This window comes from Nyctereutes procyonoides, unplaced genomic scaffold, assembly GCF_905146905.1.
Source record: "Nyctereutes procyonoides isolate TBG_1078 unplaced genomic scaffold, NYPRO_anot_genome, whole genome shotgun sequence".
NCBI lineage: Eukaryota > Metazoa > Chordata > Mammalia > Carnivora > Canidae > Nyctereutes > Nyctereutes procyonoides.
In genome coordinates, this window is record NW_026575132.1 from 35,228,816 (window position 1) to 35,256,190 (window position 27,375).

The 27,375-nt window shown below is 38.1% G+C and overlaps 1 protein-coding gene across 1 annotated transcript in view; it reads right to left on the reverse strand.

Moving 5' to 3' along the window:
• Positions 1-608: 608 nt before the first annotated feature.
• CSGALNACT2 (chondroitin sulfate N-acetylgalactosaminyltransferase 2) overlaps positions 609-27,375 on the reverse strand; it is a 58,329-nt gene continuing 31,562 nt past the window's right edge. The window contains 7 exon segments of the mRNA XM_055345231.1: positions 609-2,685; positions 8,284-8,365; positions 19,234-19,328; positions 21,329-21,507; positions 24,758-24,859; positions 26,597-26,769; positions 26,771-26,814. Of these exon segments, the coding sequence (XP_055201206.1) occupies positions 2,393-2,685; positions 8,284-8,365; positions 19,234-19,328; positions 21,329-21,507; positions 24,758-24,859; positions 26,597-26,769; positions 26,771-26,814 (968 nt within the window). The 3' untranslated portion in view covers positions 609-2,392.

Below are 27,375 nucleotides of genomic sequence, written 5' to 3' on the forward strand. Positions count from 1 at the left end.
TTAGTATATTCAGAGTGGAATACTAGTTAGTAATAAAACTGAGTTTTGAGACTAACATGAATGAATCTCAAAAATATAATAATGAGGGATCCCTGGGTGGCGCAGCAGTTTAGCGCCTGCCTTTGGCCTAGGGCGCGATCCTGGAGACCCGGGATCGAATCCCACATCGGGCTCCCGGTGCATGGAGCCTGCTTCTCCCTCTGCCTGTGTCTCTGCCTCTCTCTCTCTCTGTGTGTGTGACTATCATAAAAAAAAAATATATATATATAATAATGAAAGAGAATATATAATATGCATATAAATTCAGAAAAAGGCAAACTAAAGTCTTTTGGGTAGAGATACATATACAGTAGGGAAAATGAAGAATAACAAGTGAAAAATCATCATAGAAATCAGAATGGTTACTGTTATGGGGAGTGAGGGTGTGTGATCAAGAAGTGGCATACATACAGAGGTCTTTCAGTGATAATGTTATCTTAATCTGGGTAGCTGGTACGCTTAATCTAGGTAGCTGTTTGCTTTATAATTCATTAAATTACACAATTACATGTTATATACTTTTAGTATTTATGGTATTTTGCAACAGAAATTAATTTGGCACATTTTCATTTAACTTTTGGTAATAAAATACTTTATTGGTACCATTTAATGTCAAAAACACAGTAATACTGTTTCCATTGCTTAGCTTCCATTTTTAAATTAAAGCTCATTTAAAAAAAAGAAGAGAAAAGGTAAAATCATTTGATTCTATCAAAAAACAAGCTGTAAACTTACCTGTGCAAATAATTAGGTTCTTCCACTTTAAATACCTAAATTCACTGGTCTTCATAATAAATAATGGTATATAAGAGGAGACATTGGCCTGAATAATTCTGCAGAGAACATTTTACACATCTTTAAAAAAGCCTAAATGCTACCCAACTTAAAACTTGTAAGAATAATTTGTAAGAGTTACTGTAAAATGAATTTATGTAAGCACCAAGAAATTTGGGATTTATAATATTTCAGATGATATGATTTACTGAGTACAAAGAGTATGATTTTTCTTCGTGAATTTGTGTTTATATACAAATAGAAAGGATACAAGATAGGTTCCTTTTAAAAGCCAAAGATTCAAAATCTGTGAATGACTTTTACCATATTTCCAATTTCTGGATCTAGCAATGGACCCTATGGTAAAAGATCCGTGTGTGATAAATAACATAGTACAGTCCTATCTGAATATAACTTCTTATTCATCTTGCCTCATTAATATAATTTATACCTCAATTAAAATATTCTATCTGCAAACAATATATTTATCTAAAATATTTTGTAATTCAGATTGCCATTCAGACCTTCTCCTCTGCCTCTTTTCTCAAATCATTGTAATTTTATGGTATACCTCATTAAATTGTTTTTTTTTCTCCCTTCAGTGAAACTGTCAACTCAAAGCACCACATTATTACAAACACAGATATAGCATATATTAACATACTAGAAAAAAAGATAATACATATGGATCTATGCTAAATGAGACAATGCAAACCAAAAAACACACAACACCATGCTATGTTCATCTATTCTGAAGCACTACAAGAAGGCCCTGATAGCACCCTGGCTCATGTAAACTGATGTTCCCAGATATCACTAGTGCCCTGTACTCCCAACATAATTAAATGTTCTATTAAAGACATTTCCACATTTGTTTGCTTAAAACAATATACAGCAACTTTGACTACTAATCTTGAAAATGATGATAACACATTATAGTTTCAATCAAGTCATAGATTCTAAGCTAAGTATTTTCTATTATCATCCATTTATTTAATAACACATTCAGGGAGCTAAGCAACACTCAGTTTAAGGGGTTTTTACTTTGCTCTCTTTTGATTGCGAATTTCAGATGTGTCCTTTAGTCATCCTCTGCTTCAGTGAAAGAGGATTCTTCAAGCAACTGATTAAAAGATCTTAATTTAAAAGCAGGTTGACTAAGTGGTCAGCAGCTGAAGAACTCTTGTCTACATACTGCATCCATAATACTCTGTCCTCTCTGGAGGAACTGGATGCCCGTGACCTACCATGAGCATAACACATTCCATCCCTCAACCCAGAGGCAGCCAGAGCCAGGGTACATTAGAACATGGGTAGAAACTAACTCAAAACTACTTTTGGGGCAAACACCAGATTTCAATTTGTCAGCAATTCCATAGTGTGGTTTTCTCAAGGAACAGGCTTTGCATTGAAACACTTGCTTTCTCTTCTCATATCAAGTTAAACTGCTAAAATAGTATCAGAAAGAGCACAAAAGATAAGCATGTCTTCTCTGAAAGAGGCACTGCATCTGGAATTGGAATTAAGGCTAAATAAATAATGCTGGTTTGTGGTTTAGACAAATGTGCCAGTGGTTACGTTAACCAACAGCTTCGCTCTTTGTCCTGTATGCCTGTTTGTGAAGATGCGTCTCTATCTCCTCCCTGAAGACCAGCATTCCTAGGTGCGAGTGAGAGGCCTCATTCATGGCTTTGGACTGGATGCACATACGGTACTGTTCAGGAGTCAACTCATCAGCACAGCGTTTCTCATGCCAGAGGTGGAAAAGACCAGGAACTGGAGTCCGAATCACCATCAGGTCACCATGTAAGTATTTTCGATAAAGATGAACATCTTCTCCACCCCAACCTTTTACTTCCATGTCAAATCCACCTGCAGGATGAAAATTGACATATCGGTAACTGCCTGTCAACCAAAGCACAACTGATAAGAATGAAGATGTTCTACTTCAAATGAGATGGCACAACACAGCCTAAAGATACCCTATAGAGGACTGACATCTGGTTTGGAAGTCCAGTTAGGAGCTGACTTCTAGCAGCAAAGGCCTGTTGTTGGGAGTATCAAAATGAGATTAAATATTTGAGAATGCTTTGTAAATGTCTAAGTTATATAGTAAATCTAGAGAAAGTCAAAGGAGAAGGAAATATAAATCACCCATAATTTCACCACTACTAATATTATGATTAACATATTTATACACTGAGATACAAGTTTTTCTGGGCCACAGACAACTTTCCAGAGGAGAAAACAGAAGAAATGGCTAGGTTGAACATATACATTTGAGAAGGGGAACATGGATGATTTAAAGCCACAGGAATGGATGAAATTACTAAAGGAGTTTAGAAAGAAAATAGGCCCAGATCTAAATACTAAGTAATGCCAATACCTACAGGTTAAACATACAGAGAAAAAGAAATCAGCAAAAGAGACTGACAAATGGCCCCAGAGGATGAAGAAAATTCTGGAGAATGAGCTATCAGTAGTCAAATGAAAAAAGTATCTTCAGGAAGAAAGGGTCAAGAGTGTGCTGCTCAGTTAAGAATTAAAAAAAAAGGGGGATCCCTGGGTGGCGCAGCGGTTTAGCGCCTGCCTTTGGCCCAGGGCGCGATCCTGGAGACCCGGGATCGAATCCCACGTCGGGCTCTCGGTGCATGGAGCCTGCTTCTCCCTCTGCCTATGTCTCTGCCTCTCTCTCTCTCTCACTGTGTGCCTATCATAAATAAATTAAATTAAAAAAAAAAGAATTAAAAAAAAAAGGACACCTAAGTGGCTCAGCAGTTGAGCATCTGCCTTTGGCTCAGGGCATGATTCCAGAGTCAGGGATCGAGTCCCACATTGGGCTCCCTACGAGGAGCTTGCCTCTCCTGCCTCTCTCTGTGTGTCTCTCATGAATAAATAAAATCCTAAAAAAAAAAAAAAAAAAAAAAAGAATTAAAAGAAAAAAACAAAAAAACAAATAGACCTGGCAACATAAATGTCACTTATAACCTTCCCTACTACAATAATTCTAATGGAGCGATGGAGCAAATGGCTAACTGGACCAGTTGAACACAAGAAATGGGAGATAAAGTTGAGACTATTTTCACATTGGTTTAAGCTAAACTTTCTTAAAGAATCATAGAGAACATAAGCCATTTGGAATTTTTTTTTTTTGACCATTCGGAATTTTTTGAGGAACAGGCAAACATTCTTAAAAACTGAAAACAAATTAATTCTTTAATTAAGAGCAAGGTTTCCAAATTATGTCTTCTGTCAAATAATTATATACCACTTAATTTTACACTCACAGGATGACAATAATCCTGAGATCTCTGAAAAGTATTGCTTTAAATAGTCATAGCTTTTATAAAACACTATGTCTAATACATACTGGTTTTTCTTCTTTGTAGATAAAAGTTCTTCAAATATTAGAGATGGTATAGATACTTAAAACAAATGAGGGACTTCCAGTTTCTGGTCCAGCATATACATCGCTTAGAAGTCATACCATCCTAACAACAAGTGAAAAGCGAAACAAACTGAAAAATAAACAACTCCTCTCAGATCCCTTAGAGAAATAAGGTCACAGATCAAATTGCCACCACCAAATTGGAGAATCAGGCAGGTAAAATGGAATCACAACTATTAGAGCAGAAAGCCACCAGTAGAAATCTCCAGGGGAACCAGTCTGAGGTAGGGGAAAAAAAAATTGGAACTGTAATTGACCAATGGCTAGAGGCTCAGTGGACAAGTATAAAAGTTGAAAACTCCAGATTGGGGGGCATAGAATGGTCCCTACACTTGTGTGAGTTTTACCTTCAGGAGCTCTAGTAGGTTTTCATTGTGAAGATTAGAGCAAAATACCCTAGTGCTTTCAGCAGGAGTAGTGGGAATATAATCATTCTGAAACATGCCAGAGCACTTTATTCTTAATAAGGCCTGCCTCAGGAGAAATTATTTTACTAGAGTCAAACCTACCTGGGGAAAGAACATACCCAACTGCAGCCCACTCTAGCCATCCTGTCTCACTTAAGGTTGGGGATGGTGTCTGAGAAACACTTATGAAGTTAATGGTCCAGATACATAATCTCACTAAGGAACTGAGACCTAATCACAGGACTACAGAATACTTCCTCTTTCCCCACACCTCACCACCTATTACTAGTTTACTGCAGTTTCCTTTGCCCAATACATCATGTTCAGTTATGAAGAAAAAATGAGGCATACTAAAAGACAAAAAACAGATTGAAGACACAGAGCAAGCATCAGAACCAGATTCAGCCAGGAGTACTGAAATTGTCAGTCTGGGAATTTAAAACAACTATAACTGATATGCTAAGGGCTCTAACAGAAAAAGTAGGCAACAATCAAGAACAGATGGTAATGTAAGCAGAGAGTGAGAGATTCTATGAAAGAATAAAAAAGAAATGCTAAAGATAAACAATGTAACAAAGGAAGAATGCCTTTGTATTGGCTGAGGAAAGAGTCTCTAAGCTTGAGGATATGTCAACAGAAACTTCCAAAATTGAAAAGGCAAAAACGAAGAGGACTGGGGGGGGGGGGGGGGAACAGATCAGAATAGTTTATAAGAATTGTATACAAAAGGTATAACAAATGTGTAATGGAAATACCAGAAGGAGAGGAAAGAAAGGAACAGAAGCTCTAAAATCAAAGAGCCAAATTCCAAACAAGTGCTGCTGAGAGGCCAGGGGCTCCCTTTCTCATCCAGCCTAGAGTCAAAAGGTAGAGGCTCCACTTCAAGGAAGGAGTGGGACTCCTGATCCCCCACCCCATGTCCTACTTATAACACAGGGGTGGCACTCTGAGAGAAGTGTGCCATTGTCTCCACCCCCACCTCCAGAGGAGGGCTCAGCAATTTTTCCCAGGGGAGAAAGCACTGCATAAGAACAAACTGCCTCAAAGCTCTTCCCAAAGGAACTAACTTTATTTCAGTGTGCAGAAGTTCAAGCCTAAGGGGGCTCTTGAAAATAATGGAGAATTTGGTGGTAAGCAATTAAGAGAAGGTTGATGGGTCCATTAGAGCAATAAACTAAAAATGTAGGCCGGCTAGTTTACTGGAGAGAAACAGGGAAAGAGACAAATAAGAAGAACCCTTGTGAGGTCTGAACAAAACTCAAAGACATGCTTCAAAAACTATCTTGCAAGAGGGGTTCAATTTAATTGGGTCAGACTGTGGAAAAATTTATGTCCCAGAGCATTGTCAAAAACAAGAGAGCAATCAGTGAGCAATGAGTGGAGCCTAACAGGTGGGAATGTTACTGCAGAGACAGTAAAAGACAGCCTTACTAGGGGCACCTGGGTGGCTCAGTCAGTTGAGTGCCTAACTTCGGCTCAGGTCATGATCTTGGGGTCCTGGGACTGAGCTCTGCAACGGGCTTCACACTCAGTGGGGAGTCTGCTTCTCCCTCTCCCTGTACCTCTCCCCCTGCTCCTGCTCACTCTCTTTCTCTCAAATAAATAAAATCTTAGAGAGAGAGAGAGAGAGAGAGAGAGAGAGAGAGAGAGAACCCTACTAAATCCATGTCATCTCAGGGTAACTGTGCACATGCCCTAAAGAGTGTCAGGAGAGGCTTCATATTGCTGGGGAATGGGGAGATAAAATTCATTGAAATAGTAAAGCCAAGTCAATAAACAAGCAAAAAAACAACAAAAAACAAGCCCTGGAGTCAGGAGGAATCAATATTCAGGCTTGCCATAATATATTACCTAAAATGTCCAGTTTTCAAGAAAGAAATTACGAGGCACATAAAGAAACAGAAAAATATATATACCCATATACCAGAAAAAAAGTAGGCAATAGAAACTGTGAGAGGGCCCAGATGTCAGTTTTTACAAAATTTCAAAACCATTATAAATATGTTCAAAGAATTAAAAGAAATGCTTAAAGAAGAGAAGGGAAGATGAAAATGTTTCATCAAATAGAGATTATCAATGAAGAGACAGAAATTATACATATAAAAAGAAATTCTGGAGCTAAAAAAGGACAACGTGGGCTGCCTGGGTGGCTCAGCGGTTTAGTGCCACCTTCAGCCCAGGGTCTGATCCTGGAGACCCAAGATCGAGTCCCACGTCAGGCTCCCTGCATGAAGCCTGCTTCTCCCTCTGCCTGTGTCTCTGCTTCTCTCTCTCTCTGTGTCTGTCATGAATAAATAAAATCTTAAAAAAAAAAAAGGACAATGCAAATGAAAAATTCATTAGAGCACCTCAGTATAGATCTGAACAAAGAATCAGTAAACTTGAAGATAGATCAATTGAGATTATGCATTCCAAAGAAAAGAGAGAGAAAAAAAAAAAAGAGAGAAAAAAAATAATGAAAAATGAAGAGAGTCTCAGAGAAATGTGGGACACCATTAGCTATACCCAGTACATACCAAACAGGAATATAAGGAGAAAATAATGAATAAGGAGCAGTGAGAAATGACATAGGTTAGAAAGCAATGATGTATTCTTGCTGTTTTATTGAGCCAGAATCCAGGGAAAGGGCATTAGTTTCATTTAATAGTCATTTTATTGCTATTTGCTGATTTTTCTAGGATTCAGATGTTACAATGTTAAAGAGATAAGGTGGAGGAATTTCTAAAACAAATGGCTGATTATAAAAATGAATGTAAGATGGGCCTAAAAAGTACACAAAATATATTCTATTATAATATATAAATATATAAATATATACATGTGTATATTATATAGGTGTGTCTGTGTATATATATATACACGTATATATGTGTTTATATATGTATATACACACTCATGCATAAATATATAAAATATATTCTTATATGCTGTGGAAATGCAGCCACTGACTGATCAGGAGATGTGGAACCAAGTTTCAGCCTGCTTTCTTATACTGTCCTCTGACAATGTATTTTTTTTTGCTGAAGCTAAAGTGGGGCAGGAGGCTTAGACCAGATTCTTCAGGGTCATCTTTGGCTTCAAGGAGTGGATGACTAAGCCAACTGACTCCAAGTTCCGCACTCCAACTTCAACCAGAGCTAAAGACTGGCTGTCTTAAATACTAGGATTTTCATAATAGATCAATAGACAATTAAAGTGGTTTCATCTCTAAATAAAAAAATACAAAAGCCCTTGGACTAGATAATCTAACATTACTTCCAGATGCAACAATCCAGGAGCACAACACCAAAGTTAGGTAGAGAGCTTTCATAAGGATATTCAAAACAATTGCAAATATTGGTAATAAGCCAAACAGATGTTTTTAAAAACTAGTGTTTTGATTTAAAGAAACAAGTAAATATTCTATTTCATTTTTATTTTATGATCTCATTTTTGCTACTTAGAGACATTAATCATAAACTTACTTGTGCTTTTCACATCTCCAGATGCCTCTTTTAGCTAATCTCATTCATAATTTAATAGGAAAACACTCGATTCTGAGACCTTTTAGAAAAATGCCATAAGGTACTACAGTAAATATATACAGCCCTATCCTTAAATGTAAGGTATACTTACCTATGGTCAGGAAATCTGATCGATACTGACAAGTCATTCCAAAGCCAAAATCTCGCCAAAAGCCAGAATCCTTTTTGTGAACCTTCATTAAAAAAAAAGAAATTCAATTTAATCCCTCAAGAATCAGAAGTTTCAATCAACAATGAAAGAAATTAAAATTCTTTCCAAATAATTTTTCCTGTCATTTATGTGACTGATAATGGATCACATGACCCATTAATCATTCACATGATTAAATCTTTACAAAACCAACAAAAATACAGTATTCTCCATCAGCAAAGGGTTCTTGCCACATTCAATTTAACTGAATTTAAGCCCTGTACAAGGTGCCAGCTAAGGTTACTAATAAACAGTACGGTGCCTGAACTCAAGGAGCTTACTTACATTCCATTCTGGGAATAGAAGTTGCACAAATCCATACTGTAATACACTAATTTTTTCTAAATAGTAGACCTTATTTGGTGCCTTTCTTCATTCTTTTGCCCCTTTCTGACTATGTACAGTTTTGCTCTGCTAATTACCTGGTCCCATGTAACCCATGAGCTTTGTTCCTTCCACCTGTAGCTTTAGATTGGGCCATGATGACTCTATACCAGTGGCACAGTGTCAACCCATTTATTATAGGAACTGATTCACTAACAGGAGTTAGACAAAATTCAGGCCAACATGGTAAAAGGGAAGTGCTGTTTGGGAACTCTGGAAAACAAAGTCCCTTCATTCCCCTGAGAGAGCTACTAGAAAAGACATTTGCTTTTTTTGGATGGTGTAGAGAAGGAGTCAGTAAACTACAGCCTCCAGGGTAAATCTGGCCTGCCGCCTGTTTTTGAAAATAATTTTATTGGAATACAGCTACAGTCATCTGTTTACAAACTGTCTAGGTGTATTTTCATGGCACAGTAGCACAGTTGAGTAGTTGCAACAGGGATTCAGCTATATGGCCCACAAAGCCAAAATATTTTCTATGTGGCTTTGTACAGAGTAAGTTTGCCAACTCTTGGTGTAGGGCGTAGATGTGAAGCTTGGAACTGCTACAGTTCCTTGTAATTTTCCACTACAAGGGAAACCAGCTTTAAAATGAAGCTGTCACCATCGAAGTACAAGCAGAGAAAGAAAATCAGGGCTTTGATGATATGCAACCCCAGAATCAAGGAAGAAAAGCTGAAGCCTGATAAATATTATTTATTCATGCATTCAGCAAGTATTTTAATCTATCAGACATAGTACTGGGAGCTGGACACAGCAATGAATAGAGATGACAAAGTCTCTGCCATCAGTCTCTGTTTTGTTGGAAAAATAGGAAATAAATAAAAAAAATATATATCTATCTTAGGTGGTAATACATGCTAGGAAGAAAAAATGTAGCAGGACAAGGGGAGAGCATGAGAAAGAGAAAGCCTAGTTTAGATATAATGGCCATAGGGGCCTCTCTGAGAAGATAATATTTGAGTAGGGACCCTAATGAAATACTGAAGTGAGCTGTGAAATATCTAAAGGAGATCATTCCAGACAAAGAGGGTAACATGTATGATGGCTATGAAGGGAATGAGTAGGGCAAAAGCAGAGGAATGAAGTCCTGTGGACAAGAAAGTGCTATTAGCATTTTTAAAAGATAACTGGGATTACAGTATTTTTGTATGCATATGGTAATAATCTAGAAGAAGCATAGCATTAGGATAGGAGAGTGTGAAGAATGGCTGGAGGTGAGTCCTTGTTCAGGCATGAGATGAGCTCTAGTTCAAGAGAATAGGACATGTGCAATTCCTCCACTGAATGGAGAGAGGCTGATGAAAGATGAAACAAGGTGTGCATAGAGCGAGGAGTGGTGAGGGGTGCTGGGAGACACGAGAAGGAGAACATCGGGCAGCCTGGGTGGCTCAGCAGTTTAGTGCTGCCTTCAGCCCAGGGCGTGATCCTGGAGACCGGGTTTGAGTCCCACGTTAGACTCTGCATGGAGCCTATTTCTCCCTCTGCCTGTGTCTCTGTGCCTCTCTCTCTCTCTCTCTCTCTGTCTCTCATGAATAAATAAATAAAATCTTTTTTTTTTTTTTTTTAAAGGAGGACATCATGGCTGGCTTGCAGGGATGGACAGTGGGTAGACTATGGTCAGGCTCAGGATGTCAGCTGCAGAACCCTGAGGCCTGTGGTCATGTATTTAAAGCAGTGGTCCTATAGTGATGCAGTGTGTTTCTTACCTTCCCCATTCCACTGCTCAGGGGCCTGGGTAAGAGTTGCCCTTAACCAGGCTGGGGTTGTGGGGTTGTAAGAGAAAACACTGGACAGGGTGAGGGATGAAGGTGAGTATAGCAAGGAAGCTGTGGATAATGACTATGGAGTTGGGGGTTGGATAAGGAGGGATGTGAGGATGTGGACATGAGGATGACAGAAAGGAGAGAGGCAACTCATCCAAGTGCAAGGTCCTGAGACAGCCTCCTCAAAAAAAATGAAGTTGGACCTAGGGTCTGAGATAGAGAGGAGTAAGTCAAGTGAAAGATGTGCTGGGGGAAAGCTCTAGACAAAAGAATAGGTTGTGCAAAGAGCTGGAGATTGGAGAGAGCGTCGTGAATGAAGGGACCACGTTAGAGAGACAGAAGTATAGGTGCCCACAAACATAGACCAGAGCTCAGCAAACTTCTGTAAAATAGGCAGTAAATATCTTAGGCTCTGAAGAACATAATGTCTGTCGTAACTATTCAACTTAGCCACTACAGTGTGAAAGCTGACAATAAGTAATCAAATGAGCATGCTGTGATCCAATAAATTATATTTTGGCCACTGAAATTTTTATTTCATATCATTTTAATGTGCCATGAAATATTATTTTGAAAATATTTTTTAACCATTCTTCATTCATGGGCCATAGAAAACTAGGCAGTAAGCTGTTTTGGCCAGCAGGTTGTAGACTCCTAACCCCTGCTTTAAGGGACCCACTGGGCCATAACAGAGAGAATGGGATACCTGGTCACATATTTTGGCTTTATCCCATTAACAATGGGAATTCTCTGAAGAGTCAGAGCAGAAGAAGTCATGGCATCAGATGACATTTTTGAAAGATCACTCTGGCTAGAGTACAGAGAAGAGATATAAGAGGGGACAAGAAGGAATGCTGAGTTATAGGGATGCCTGGGTGGCTCAGTAGTTGAGCGTCTGTCTTCGGCTCAGGGTGTGATCCTGAGATCTGGGATCGAGTCCCATACTGGGCTCCCTGCAGGGAGCCTGCTTCTCCCTCTGCCTATCTGTTTCTGCCTCTCTCTGTGTCTTTCATGAATGAATACATAAATCTTTAAAAAAAAAAAAGAGGTAACAGTTATAATCTGGGAATGGAAACCTAATGGTTTAGACTGTCATGATATGTTCAGAAAGGAAAAATTGCATGGAGGAAAAAAAAAGATTGAGAACAAGTTATCAGTGACTGAATGGGCAGGAGTTGGGGTGAAAGTGAACAATCAACTAAAGGTGACAGCAGGCTGCTGTCCTGAATAATGGGTGTGTGGTAGTGCCATTTCCCAAGAGTGGGAATACTGGGGAAAGGGCCAGCCCAGAGCTAAAAGATGTAGAGCTGGGTTCTGGACATAATGAATATGAGTGATCTGTAAGATAGACACATGGAAATGACTGCAGATAGCAGGAATGAAGGGAATATACAGGACTGCAGAGGAGGCAAATCTTGAGGGGAGCGGGGGAGAATCTGAAAAAGCTGCTGTATGTAAAGGAGGAGTTGGCTGGAAACAGAACAAGGCAGCACTGAGGACTCAGCTTAAGTTGGAGCTTATAAGTGAGGTATGTATTTTCTTTTCTTTTTTTTTTTTTTTTTGCAGAGGGAGGGCTTCTGCCTCTTCTAGAATGTAAAGCTCCTGGATGGCAAGACTTTTTGTTGATTTTGATCACTGCTATATCCACAGCACCTAGAACAGTGCAACACACATGGCAGGCTTTTAATAAACATTTCTCAAATGAAAAAATAAATTTATAGAGGCATAATTTCTGTGGCAAAACCAGGTTCCAATATTCTTATTTCCTTAGTCAAAACATAATCCTGGCACAAATATTAACACCCCCCAACCCCCGGCCCCACAAATAAAACAAAATATCCACTTTGACACTTCTACCCCATAACAATTCTCATTTTACAGATACTATGGCTTCCTTTATAACTTAGTTTCTTTAAAAAAAAAAAATCCCCAAATATTATCATACTTGGGGAAAGGAGTCACTGGTTTTGATTTTTGAACCAACATATTTCCATTGTCTATAATCCCCAACTGTTAATATTTTATTGCATTTTTATCTGTCCCTCTACTGGGCACATGGGGGATGCAGCTATCCACACATAACATACATCTCCAGCCTCCAGCCCCTCACAGGCTGCCAGGTTCACAAGTCCATGTGGCAACTTGAAACTTTCCCTTGGAGGTCTAATAAACAAAATATACACCTGCCATACTCAGGTTAAATCCCTGATCTCTCCTTCTGCTATTCTTGTCTTTTTCTCATTCCTTACATCTAATCTACCAGCAAGTTTTGTCAGCCAAATCATACCCAAACCTTTCTCCACAATTACCATCCTTACCAAGCCACAGTCACCTCCCTGGTGCACTGCAAAAGCCTAACTGGCTATTTGCAACTGGAGCCACACACCATACATTCCCCACAGAATCAAAACCCTAAGGCTTTCTATCACACTTAGCCTAAACTTAAACTCCTTATAGCTCTACATGACTGGCCCAGCTTTGTGTCCTGTTGCCTACTATGCTCTAGCCACCTTAGGAAACCCATTAGCTGTTCCTTCTGCCTGGAACTGCCTTTCCCATCACTAAGTAGCAGGTTCTTTCCTGTTATTTGGATGGCCTCTCCAACAGTCTCATCTCAGAAAGGCCTTTCTGACTAAACATACCACAGAAACACCTAATCACTTTTCACAACTCAGCCTGTTTTAATGATCTGCATGGTATTTATTAATTGCCTTTATCTTCTGTCTCTTCCTACCAGAATAAGGATTCTTGTGAATAATAACCATGTCTGTATGGTTCTAGGTGCTAGGGGTTCCAGAAGTGAATAGTGGCTGGCATAGATTGAACTCATTGGATGAATTAATATGAGAAGCAGTTTTTGCAGTTGATAAGAGTGGAGACACACTACCCTGGCTCCTGGCCCTATTCCTGCCAGCTGTACATTTGGGCAGGCACTCAACCATCATATAGCTGTGTCCTCATCTGTAAAATAGGGGTAATAATAGCATCTATCTCAGAGGTGTAAGGAGGATTAAATGAGTTAACATGCATGAAAAACAGGACAGTACTGTACACACAGGAAAGGGTACATAAAAAATCAGCTATTATTAGCATGAAAATATAATCTAAAATACACATATATAATTTCCCATTTTTTAAACTTTGTATTTTCCTCTATATTTCATGAAGATTTTCCTCTTGCTACATATGCACAACTCTATGTACTATAATTCAATTTATTATTTTATTATTTATTTATTATTTTATTATTAGTAGAGTTTTGCTTGCTTCCAATATGTATTGCTATTCTACAGTTCTGTTTCCTCAGGAGAGACTCCTGGGAGTGGAGATTACTAGATCAGAGGGATGGAACTGTTTGAAAACTCCTGACCCAGAAAGCTTGCCTGTATTCCTACACCACCAGCAGGAATGGAAGAACTCCTACCCCATCAACCTCACTTGCATGGCTGTTTTAAAAACGGTGATTTTACAGCAGCAAAGTATTGCACTGCTGTTGTTTTTTTTTTTTTTTAAAGATTTTGTTTATTTATTCATGAGAGACACAGAGAGAGGCAGAGACAGAGGCAGAGGGAGAAGCAGGCTCCCAGTGGGGAGCCCGAGGCGGGCCTGATCCCGGAACTGCGGGATCACACCCTGAGCCAAAGGCAGGCGCTCAACTGCTGAGCCACCCAGGCATCCCTGAACTGCTGTTTTTATTTATTCTTAGTAAGGTTGGTTATTTAAAAATGTTTGCTGTGGGGAAGCCTGGGTGGCTCAGCGGTTTAGCGCCTGCCTTCAGCCCAGGGCATGATCCTGGAGTTCCGGGGTCAAGTCCCACGTTGGGCTCCCTGCGTGGAGCCTGCTTCTCCCTCTGCCTGTGTCTCTGCCTCTCTCTCTCTCTCTCTCTCTGTGTCTCTCATGAATAAATAAATAAAATCTTTAAAAAAAATGTTTATTGTGAATTATTACCAACTGTCTTTTAGCCATTTTTTCCTACTGGTGTATTTCTGGTTTACTTTTAATATCAAGGAGATAATATTACACCATTAAGGAGAACAAGCTTTTGTCTTAAGTGGGGAGACTGAAGTTTAGAAACAGTAACTTGCAAAGGTCACAGAGTAGTAAAATTACAACTTGAAGTGAAGTATTTAAACTTATTATTATTATTTTTTTTTTGTATCCTTGGGTGGCTCAGCGGTTTAGCGCCGTCTTCAGCCCAGGGCATGATCCTGGAGTCCCGGGATCGAGTCCCCACACTGGGCTCCCTGCATGGAGGCTGCTTCTCCCTCTGCCTGTGTCTCTGCCTCTCTCTCTCTCTCTCTCTCTGTGTGTGTGTCTCTCATGAATAAATAAAATCTTAAAAAAAAAAACCTTATTTTTTTTTGCATAATATCTAGAATTAACCCACATTCAAATCATTCTTTTCCCACATCCTCCCAAACTGGACAAGAATATTAGCATGCTTTTACACATTCCTCTTCACCCTCACATGTTGATTCCATTTAGCACTTTGTTTATCAAGTATTTTTTTTTAAATAAACTTCTTATTCTGGAGTAATTTTAGAGTTACAGAGAAGTTGCAAAGTAGTAAAGAGAGTTCCCATATACTTCTCACCTAGTTTTAACTTCCTCTAAATGTTATTATTTTACATTGTTGTGGAATATCTATAAAAACTAAGTATCCAACACTGGTACATTACTATTATCCACATTTTAGACTTAGATCTAAACTGGATTCCACCAGTTTTTCCTTTTATGTTCTTTTTTCTGTTCCAGGATCCAGTCCAAGGGACCACACTGCATTCATTTATTTGTTATGTCTCCTTGAGAAACAGTGTTCCTTGTTTTTGATGATCGTGACACTTTAAAAAAAATCTATTATTATTATTATTATTTTTAGTAATCCCTATAACCGATGTGAAGCTCAAACTCCTGACCCTGAGATCAAGAGTTGCATGCTCTTCCAACTGAGCCAGCGAGGCATCCCTGATGTTGACACTTTTAAGGAGTATTGGTGGGGTTTGAAGTGTTTCTAATGATTAGGTTTTTTGGCCACAGAAGTGAAATGCCTTCTTGCTACATCAAATCAGGAGTGCATAAATAACACTGGTAATATTAACTTCATTACTTGGTTTAAGGTGGTGTCTACCAGGTTTCTCCACTGAAAAGTTAGTTCTTTCCATACTCAATTCTTCACATATGAGTCACCTAGCTCCACCTAATGGAAAAGAAAGTATTTACATAAGTTATTTGGAATTCTGTAGCGAAAATTTAGCTCTTCTTCCCTATCTTATCAGTCTATCCATTGATTTATTATTTATTCACTCTCTAAATTAATCATATCAGTATGGACTCATGGATATTTATTTTATGCTTGGGGTTACAATCCAATACTATGTTAATTATTTATTTATTTATTCATTATTTATTTATTTATTTATTTATTTATTTATTTATTTATTTATTTTGTTGCTCAAATTGTTCCTGCTTTGCCAGTTCTTTCAAGCTCGTGTCCCTTTGACATATCTTCAACTTTACTTTCTGGAGCTTTAGGCTCCTTGATGTCCTGTCCCCTGCACTAAGATTTGGGAGCTGGGCACGCTTCTTATTCTTGGGGTATCACTCCTTCTAGGTCCTCTCAGAGGAAAGAGCAAGGTAATACACATGTATATACCCTTTGAATTTTAAATCTCCAATTGCTATTCTTCTTCTTCTTCTTTTTTTTTTTTTTTTACATGTTTCATCAACAACTGTTAAACAAAATGGGTTTTATTTTTGGGGACTACTGTTTTATTCTCAGGTCTTCTTTCAAACAGGTCCATTTCTCAATCTGCTGAAGAGGTCTGTTAGAAGTAAACTTTGAATCCTTGAATATTCAACAATATCTATTTTGCCCTCAAACAGGTCAGATATGAATTACAGAATTAAAGTTATTTTTCTCACAATGTTCAAGGTATTGTTTTATTGTCTTCTGGCACCAATATTACCAAAAAGAAGGCAAATGACGATTCTTATTCCTTTGTAGACAAGTCCTCAAATGCCAGAAGACTTGTCTTTCCTCAGCTTTTTGAAGTTTTCTTCTATTTCCTCCGTTGTCTATTCTCTCTTTTCTCTCCCTCTGGAATTCCTATTTAATAGGAATTTAAATAGGAGCTTACTGAGTAATTTCTCATTTCTCTTTTTTTCTCTCACATTATCTCTTGGTCATCGTGTGCACAGGTGGCTTGTTTTCTAGTTTACAAGTTTGTTTCAACTGTGACCATTCCACTATTCAGCTCATTTAGTGAATTTTAGATTTTTAGAATTTCCAAGTTCTGACCTTTTTCAGCAACAAATCTGGTCTTATGAATTTAATGTTTTCTTTCCCTAAAGGCATATTTATCTTAAAGGTGTTTTCATACTGTATTCATATCCTCATGTGTTATCTTTTCTGTTTATTAAAATTTGGTGCTTCTCTTTCATAGTGTTGGTTTGGCTAGTCTAGGTTAACTGCTACTGATCTGTTTCAAAAATTATTGTTCAGGGGTGCCGGGTGGCTCGGTTAAGTGTCTAACTCTTGATCTCAGCTCAGGTCTTGATCTCAGGGTCTTGAGTTTAAGTGCCACACTGGGCTCCATATGGAGTGTGGAGCATACTTTAAAAAGAAAAAAATCATTGTTCAATAATCCTTGGCTATTAGCCAGGATTACAAGGGCCTATCTCCAGTAATAGTGGAAGAGGGGCCAAATGTGGTCTCGGGCACAATGTGCCAACAGCAGCTCCTTTTCAGAGCCTAGGCCTCCTTATCCATCCTACAACTCAATATTCCCAAAACCCTCCACTGCCTCTCTTGTTCTAGGGAGCATATACAGTGCTACAGCCTGTAGTCCAATCTCTGTGATGCCTGTTGCTCAGCACATGCCTAGAGAAGAATACGCACTCATCATTCTCTGTCTTCTATGAACTCAGAGGATACAGAGAAGTCACATTGTGGGTTCTCTTGAACATGTTCCAGATTCTTCTCTCCTCTGTCAATCCTATGCCAACTACTGTCATCTTATATGAATTTCTCAAAATCTTCTACCAAGGCACTTTTCTCATTCTGCAATGCTAATATGCTTTCTTCTTTTTAGAGTGTTGGTCTGAGGAAAATGTTGGCTTCCTATAATTTATTAAGTAGATCATATGGAACTAATTTAACCTGTTCTTCAAAAGTTTGGAAAAAAATCACCAGTAAAACATAGGTATAATCTATGCACCCGAGGGTAATTTTTTGATAACTGTTCTAATTTTTTAAGTGTTCCTTAGTCTTTTCAGAGCTTCCATCTCTTATTTATAAGACTTTGGAAAGATACACATTTTATTTATAAAATGCTAACAAACTCTGCTCATATTAATAGTTTATAAATTCTCAAATCTTTTTAGAATTTTTAAAATTTACCATATAAAATTGATTTCTCTCAGTTGTATTTTCCTTTTACCCCAAACCTGCCTACTTTGATCAAAAAATTTTTTGCACACAGAGAATAAGCTCCTATATATTAGTTAAACTACTATTTTTGGTTCCTTAATTTCTGCCTTATCTGTATTTCTTTCCTCAGAGTTATTTTTTTAACATCTTAAATTGACTTAGTTCATTTGTTTCCATTTTTATATAATGTTAACAATAAAAGATTAGACTAAGTGCAATATAGTATTCTGGACTGGAACCTGAACAGGAAAAAGACATTAGTAGAAAAATTGGTGAAATCCTAAATCTACAATAACCTAATGTTAATTTCTAATTTTGACAAATTGTAACATAAGTTATTAATCTTAGGGAAAACTGGGTGACCTACAGGAACGCTCTATACTATCTTTCCAACTTTCCTGTAAATCTGAATTATTCTAACATAATGTTTATTTAAAATTAAAAAAACTTACATAATTCTTCTTTTTTTTTTTTTAGATTTTATTTATTCATTCATGAGAGACACACACATACACAGAGGCAGAGACATAGGCAGAGGGAGAAGCAGGCTCCCCTTTGGGAGCCTGATGTGGGATTTGATCCCCGAACTCCAGGATCGCACCCTGAGAGGAAAGCAGGGCTCAACCGCTGAGCCATCCAGGCATCCCAAAAGCTTATATAACTCTATTAATAAGTTCTGTTCTATGGCATTCCCATGCCATGACTTTTTAAGCAATTTCCCACAGAATATTGTTCCTTCTTAGTTTATTTAGTAGTTTAATTTCTAGTTAATATTTTAAAAGTAAAATTTATTTTTAGTATTACTGAAAATAGATTGGCAAAAGTGACTAAAATTTTCATATTCTAGAACACTAAGTTTTCTCTGTGCCCTCAACTTCTTTTCCCTTCTAGAATATTTAATTCTAAAACAATAAATGGGAAAGCATCTTATGGGGGGGTAAAAGAGACTATGAAATGTATTTACAATGACTAGAGTTTTTGGGGGCACCTGGGTGGCTCAGTCAGTTAAATACCTGCCTTTGGCTCAGGTCATGATCTGGGGGTGCTGAGTGAGCCCCACATTGGGCTCCTTGCTCAGTGGGGAGCCTGCTTCTCCCTTTCTCTCTGCTGCTCCCCCTGCTTGTATTCTGTCAGATAAATAAAATCTGAAAAAAAAAAAAAAAAAAACTAACTACAGTTTTCTGTTGAAACTTTCTTTTCTACTTGTGAAACAAACATAATGGAACCTAGCAAGGATCTTAGTGGCCTTTCACAACTGACAATGAGTCTTACCAGCTGCTGCTCCACAGGTGGTGGTATGTCCTGACTGGCATAAACAATGGCAGGGTTATAAAGACTGAACACCACAGGGTAAAACACCTTCTTACCTATAAATTAAAATATATGGTTACATCACACAACAAAGTCATAAAACAAAAGACTGATTAGTATTGTGTTATCATTATCTAATTAAAGTCTTTCTTTGGTCACATAAATATGACTTTATCGATATTCTGTTTTGTCAATTTTCAGGCTACAAACATGCTGATTTGATGAACATAATGATGATTTTACAACGTATCAGTAGGACAAGATACGAAATTATAACCTATAATAGACTAAAAAACAGACTAAAGGGTGTTACACACATTTACTCCCTTTGACTTTGGAGAGATGCACAAAGGTGCTCTCTCAGTTATTCAATAGGTGAGCTATTTATTACTCATCATTTCATCTAGTAGCAGTGATAGACATAGGTTAACCTCTGACAATCACCAAGAACTTAGGAATGTCTGTTAAATCCACCCTTCAAAACAAGTCATAGAAACAGTAAGTCCAAAGGATACTATACAATGAACAGATTTGTACAGAATAATTAAAATATGGAAGTGCAGATAGATTTGGGAAAGTTGGGAAGAGTTAAAAATACCTGATCTAACAGCATCTGTAGAAGGCCTTGTCATTAGCATTCAAATTGACAGCACTGAGGGGACTATAAAGACTCAGGAGCCCATCTCTCCTCTATAGAGAACCCCCTGCTAAGCCTGGCCTCAATCAGATGTGATAATAGGAGGTGCTCAGGAACTGTCAAGTACCTGTGGCAATGTGGCATCCTTCCCATTACAAGATCCCTACTAGATGCTCATCTCACTTTTGTTAAAACTCACTGAGGGACGGGGAGCTCAATTCTCACAGGCAAATCTATTTTAAGACATTAAAATATTTATTTTACATTGAGCAAATATGTTTCCTTCAAATTCCACATTGTGAACTTCATGCTGTCTGGTGTAACAAAAGTAAACCTAATTCTCATTTATTCTCTAGGCTCTCAAAGAGTTCCTGACAATTATCCCTAATAAAAATAATTAACAGGGTAATAATCTACATGATATGAATAGTTCTACACAAAAAACATTTAGTAGAGGATTTTTTTTGGGGGGGTACATGTGAAAACTTCCTTTTCACATTTATTTTATTTTATTTTTTTTAATTTATAATAGTCATACAGAGAGAGAGAGAGGCAGAGACACAGGCAGAGGGAGAAGCAGGCTCCATGCACCGGGAGCCTGACGTGGGATTCGATCCCGGGTCTCCAGGATCACGCCCTGGGCCAAAGGCAGGCGCCAAACCGCTGTGCCACCCAGAGATCCCCCCTTTTCACATTTAAAGTAAGATTTGATTTATAAAAATGTCATCTGCTCATACATTTTCAAAAAAATACCTATAACATAAAGCCAAGTTACTAAATCATCCCCAAATACATAGTATGGACACCAAGCACCATCTATATCTAGGCTTCTTCATGTGTGTGTGCCTCTGTCTTGGCACCACCTGTCTCAGGTAGAGTGCTTCTGACTCTCACACATCTCCACATTGTCTGCTTGGCATTTTTTTTTTTTTTTTGATTAAATGCTCCTTCCTCCTTGTCAATCTTAAGATTTTCTTTGCTTTTGTTTATTTGGATTCAAATGTTGGCAATGGAACTGGGCCACAAGAGAACAAGGGTATGAACTTCAGAGAGGCAAATTTTCACTTTTCTACTTAATACTTCAGTTAAAGTATGCCAAATACGACTTTAAGAAAAAATAATTAATTTTTTAAAAAAGATTTCATATATTTATTCATGAGAGACACACACAGAAAGAGAGAGAGAGAGAGAGAGAGAGAGAGAGAGGCAGAGACACAGGCAGAGGGAGAAGCAGGCTCCCTGCAGGGAGCCTGATATGGGACTTGGTTGCAGGACCCCAGGATCACACCCTGAGCCCAAGGCAGATGTTCAACCACTGAGCCACTCAGGCATACCAAGAAAACATAATTAACTTGATTCAAAATATGGGACACTGTTCTAAATTTCTACACTCAGCTCATCTACCAACATTCTACGCACCTGGCTCAGCATTTAACCGGCAGCTGTTAAGGAATTCGGCTGAGAAATATATATCAACATCACAGAAAAACATCAAGACCTCTCCTTTGTCCCAAGCTCGGGCACCCACATTTAGTCCTTGTCCACGATTAAATTCTTCATTCAATGAGACCAAAGTGTAATTGTGAAAATTAGACTCACTAGGAGAAAAGCATATACAACAAAGGATAAATTCCACTTAAAGTTTAACAACTCTGTTCTTTCAACAAAACTTACAAAATGTGTTTTATACTTCAAGTATTTTAAAATTTTGGTTCTACAGTCATACAGGGAAAGGAAATCATCAGCTTCACATGTATGATCATCATCAGGAACAGATATTCAATAATTGTCCATATTTGAGGCAACATGCTGGTGGTATCAGCTTAAAAAGTGTTGAGGGGTCACTGCCCTTCGGGATCTTGAGAACTTATTGGGCAGATAAGAAATTATACATGGAAAAATGGCTATAATGTTTGGTAATAAACAATGCATTGCATATGAATGGTACACACAAAGAATGCTCCTGTGTTTTTCAGATCTTTGCTCACACATCAAAGGGATACCCTTCATACCACTTGTGAAGTTGCTCCAACCTCTCTCTTTAATCAATTCCCCGCCCAGCTTTGTTTTCCTCAGCACCACCAGACATGTTTCTTTGAGTGTCTCCCCCATTGGAATGTAAACATCATGAAAGCAGGGATTTTGTTTTGTTCATTACTGTGGATACAGTGTGCCTCCTCAAAGAGTAGGAGTTCAATAAATATTTGCTGAATGAACGAATGAATAGCAGTTCTGAGAAAAAAGATTGCTTTTGTCTGAGAGTAGTTAGAGAAGATGTTAGAAGCAGAATTTAAGCTATGCCTTGACTAAAATCCTAAATTCAGTAGTGAGTTTAAAGGTTATGCCAATTAATTATTCTCAAAAGCACAGAGGTAAGAAAGTAGAAAGCATTTTAGAGAACAGGTATCAGACAAATCAGATTAGAACAAAGGGATCCTAAAATGGTAACAATTGAGAGAGAAGACCAGAAAAGGGTCAGACTGAGGAGTGCCTTCTGTGAGAAGTAAAAGAAGTTGGTCAGTGTCCTCAAGGCAAGGAGGAGTTTTTCTGCCAGGGCAGTGGTTCTCACAGTAAAATCCCCTCACCCATAGCATCAGCCTTCCCCGGGAAACCATTAGAAATGCAAATTCTTGGGCCCCACCCTAAACCCCTGAATCAGATATTAGGAGTAATTCTGAGCATCTGTGTCTTTCTTGGGACAAGTTACTCCAGGTGACTCTGATGTTAAAGTTGGAGAACTGCTGTGCTAGGGTATGGCCAGGTCAAAAAGGCACATTTAAGGAAGATTACTCTTTAAAACAGTATAGGATGGGGAATGGAGAGATGGAAGCAAATGCTCAAAGAGTGTATACAGTGGACTCCACATGCTCTGAATGGCCACACTGATCTTCTCATGGGATGTAAATCTCTTCCTTCTTTTGGGAAAACTGATTATTACCTCACACTCCCAGCACCCGGTGGAGGAACTAATCGTAGAACACTCCCAACCACAGTAATTTCCTAAGGGTGGAGACCAGACTCAGGCTGGGACAATCACAATACCCCCACCCCACCTGGCCAATAGTGACCCGCTCAAGAGTGGGCAAAACTCCTTCCCTGGGCTTTTCTCAACTGGATCTGGGAGAAAGCTCTTTCCTCTCTGATGGCAAAGCTGAGAAGATGTGAGCCCAAAGCCGCCAACAGCCATATACCTCACATGTGGAAGAAGCCAATCTGCAACAGGAGAATGAAGTCAACATGCAGAGAAAAACAGACAAGAAGACAACAAGAGAATTTTCATGGTATTCAAGTCTCTGATTCCAGTCCCTAAGATATCAAAGCTGTTTTGGTTTTCTTATCCAAATTTGGCTATAATAATCCCTTTAGTTTGAGAGCTATCCAAGATTCTTCTATAACACTCCTAGTTTCCTTAAGCCAGTTCAAGATAGGTTTCCATCATGTGCCACAGAGGAGTCTTAATTAATGCAGGGACAACTTCAGTAGTGCCGATGTAAGTGCTGGCACTTAGTAGGCGACCTGAAAATGATAAAAAGGGATGAGAAGGGAAGAAAAGAAGGGAGGGGAATTTGGGTTAGGGTGGTGGCAACAGCAAGGAAACGACAGGGAAGAGGTCCTGTGTAGTTAGCAAGAACTGACTAGAAGTAAAGAATGAAAGATGCTAGCTCTCAGGCATTAAGCTCAGGGGATCATGAGAATGGTCAGTCTGAACTGAAAGAGGGCCACCAGGAGAAGCAGCTAATGTGTAGGGGGAGAAAAGACAGTATTTGTTTTTTATACATGTGCTGTAAGAGTCCCTTCTGAGTAGGGGCTTGTAACACCCTCTTCTGTGCCCGTCTATTCCAACCACCCTAGTCAGACTCCCGAGCAGTGTACCTGGAACATAGTCGGTGGGACTCAATGAATGTTAGTTGAATGATTCGAGAAGAATGGCTGGCCAAATCTGGACTCTTAGGGAATGGCCACAACTAGCAGAAAGGTAAAGAAGCAGGTAAAGGATACAGAGTTGGCTTGGTCCAAAAAGACAATCAACTAATATCTCACATTGTAACATATTTATATTTACAAATTATATACATTTTACAAACATGTCAAGAAGGAAGTATTGGTTAGGTATCAAATGTAAAAAAGTGGCTCAAAGAGGATGACAGAGAAAGGTTGAGTTTGGTAATTAGGTCATAACTTTGGGCCCATAACTTAGAGATGAAAAGGCTGGAAAGCTATAGAATTAATACTGGAGTATTAACGAATTATTAACTAAGTCATTCAAACCTTTGAGTACCTACTATGTGCCAGGTACTGTACAAGTTGTCTGATTAGATAACTACTGTTCTGTGAGATTTAGCTATGAAAGGACAGAAACCTACCAGTAGCTACTAGTACTACAGAGTCAGGTGGTGGTGGCTTGAGGACAGGAGAGACCTAAGCATCATTTGCAGGGCAAGAAGAAGGAACTTGGGAAAATGGAAGGAAAGAAAAGTGACAAGTGAGAGAAAAGCTCAGGAGATGATATCAAAGTTAAAGAATTAGATTTAGAAAAAGGAGAAGAGTCTAACAGAAGGGAATGAAGAAGTAATAAATGGAGGCAAAGAAACAGAAGTTGGGTGGGCCACAGAGTGAGAGGGCCCAGATCATGCCAGGCTGTCTGCTAAAAGGGACAGGGAAGATGAATCATTTAGAGTTGCATGAGTAAACTGAGGGATTGAAATGAGGAACTTATTAGCACCACCACTCATGTGCTCAGCCAACTTTTAAATAGCAGCTATTCAAAATTAACTGATTAAATATCTAAAATTTTCATTCTTTTAATGTTATATATCAAGGACTTCAATTTGGACATGGCTCACCAACCTTGTGACAGATTCTAGGATAGACTTGACTTTAGATAGTCCTTCTTTACCAAAATACACCACTGTGAGATGAATTCTCTTGTCCTGATGAATACACACATCCCTAACAGAATTAAAAAATAAAGTTCACTCAAGAAAATACATAAGGCATAACTCATTCAGAAAGCAATCACATGAAGCTTTAATAAAACAAATGAGGCATTATTCATTTAGAATGACACTGCATGAAGCCTTAATATAAAAGTGGCAATATTGCTGAATTATTAAAGGCATGAGAGCAAATGTATAACAACATAAGCAAATGAATATAGCCCTTGGAGGTTCACGGGTTGCCATATTTCAAAATATTTTTTGAACTTTTGCTTTGGTATTGCCTTCAGAAACAAATTACAAGCTACTTAAGGAAATAAGTCTAATCAGTTCAAAACCAAACAAATATTCAAGTTGTTGGTCAAGAGTTATTTTGTCCTTAGGCTGGCAATTCCACATTATACCTATCATCAAGGAATAAATATTTGCCATGTCTGAGATTACTTACTGTAAAGAATAATGTAGCATCTGAAAGCAATTCCAAGAAAGGCAGTAAAAAAATGCTTTAGGAAATCAGATCTCAAGTGAGCTATTTCAAATAGGGAAAACTCTGGTATCCCTGGGTGGCGCAGCGGTTTGGAGCCTGCCTTTGGCCCAGGGCACGATCCTGGAGACCCAGGATCGAATCCCACATTGGGCTCCCGGTGCATGGAGCCTGCTTCTCCCCTGCCTGTGTCTCTGCCTCTCTCTCTCTCTCTCTCTCTGTGACTATCATAAATAAATGAAAATTAAAAAAAAAAAAAAACAAATAGGGAAAACTCATTTGGAAGCATAATTTCTAGATATTCTGCTACAGAACAGCATTAACTTTTAAATCCAATAATTTTAATATGAGAATGAAGACTGGGATTATAAAGCATTAAAACTAGCATATTAACATATTAAAAACATGGCAATTGTTAAATTAAAACAAAAGGCAAAATTTTCCTCAAATAGCTACCCTAATATATACTTGTTAATTTTTTTAATGTTTCAGCATTTAAAAATATCCAAATTTACTGATTAAAAAAAGGAAAAACTTCTTTTTAAAAATCGTTAAAGTCTCTGCTTCTCAAGATGGAGTAACTCTCCTATTTTTTTCTTCTTCATTTTCATTCATGCATTCGAGACAGAGAGAGAAAGGCAGAGACACAGGCAGAGGGAGAAGCAGGCTCCCTGCAGGAAGCCCAATGTGGGACTCAATCCCGGGTCCCCAGGACCATGCCCCGAGCCAAAGGCAGACGCTCGAACGCCGAGCCACTCCAGGTGTCCCAACTCTCCCATTTTTAGTTGAATGTTCGTATTTCTAAAATTTATTTCCATTTTAAAATTCCAATTGTTCTCAAGGGAATTTTCTGGCAAATAACAATGTCTTACATGTTGATTAGCAATTATGAGTGTAGAGATTTGTTAAAAGTCATGAAACCTGTATGCTTCAAATATGTGGGTTTTACCGTATGTAAATTATGCCTCAATAAAGGTATTTTTAAAAATTCAATTTGCACTAAAATGAATTCACACACAATTATAAAGGTCATCAAATGTAGTTTCTAATAGTTGTCACTCTCTATTTCAAGTTCAAACTGTCAATAACACAATATTTAATACATGCTTTATAAAAAAGAAAATATCAAAAATTAAAATTCCCCAAAGCCTATAAAATTACTTTGTAATTCTAAGTAATCACACTCAGTGAAGATAAATTAAGTAAATCTGCATGAAATCTGAATTTTTTGAGTGCTTAGCCAAATCATTAAGCCCTGAGAATTAACTGAAGTTCTGCATAAACTGTGCAAATGCTTCAGTTCTTTCAGCAAGTGGCACAATGATATTAACGATTGATCTAGTAATGTCAATCATCTCGCTCTTCACTTTCATGAGAGGTCCAAAAGGGCGGAAGAGGGTCACATGTCTATATTCCATAAGGTCTGCCTTCTTAAAAAAAAAGTTCATATTGTGTGCCCTTATCTCTCTCGGTGCGATAATAACCTAAAGGAAAGAGTTACGGACAAAGACGTCTCTATGTCAAAGTTTATAAATTCGATGTGAATACTGATTTTACTCAAAGATCAAGAGTACCAAAACAGACACGTAATGTTTTCAATCATTTTGTGAAAATATGTATCCCACTGTACATATGTAAAAACAATTATTTCTTAAAAGGAGAGATTTAGAAAATGTTCAAACTGCTCTATTATTCAATCTATAAATATGCTCCAAATCACAATTATTCCTTTTCACATTTTTTTTTTAGTAGTAGAGCCTATCAACACAGTAATTATATAATGAATATAAATTACTTCTACCAAGATTCAATTCTAGACCTGAGAGTCAAAACTTCTATTGCTCGGTTTGGTTCAATTAAAATGAATGGAGTGCCTTTGTGTCACTCATTGGTGGTATAAAGAGGGTGATACAGTCCTGGTTTTGAGGAAGTCAGTCTGGTGAAGGAAACAGAAAAATAAGGAAATAAAAACAATACAGTGATATATATCTCACTCTTCTCTCTCTCTCTCTCTCTCTCTCTCTGAAGAGAGTGAAGTCAGACAA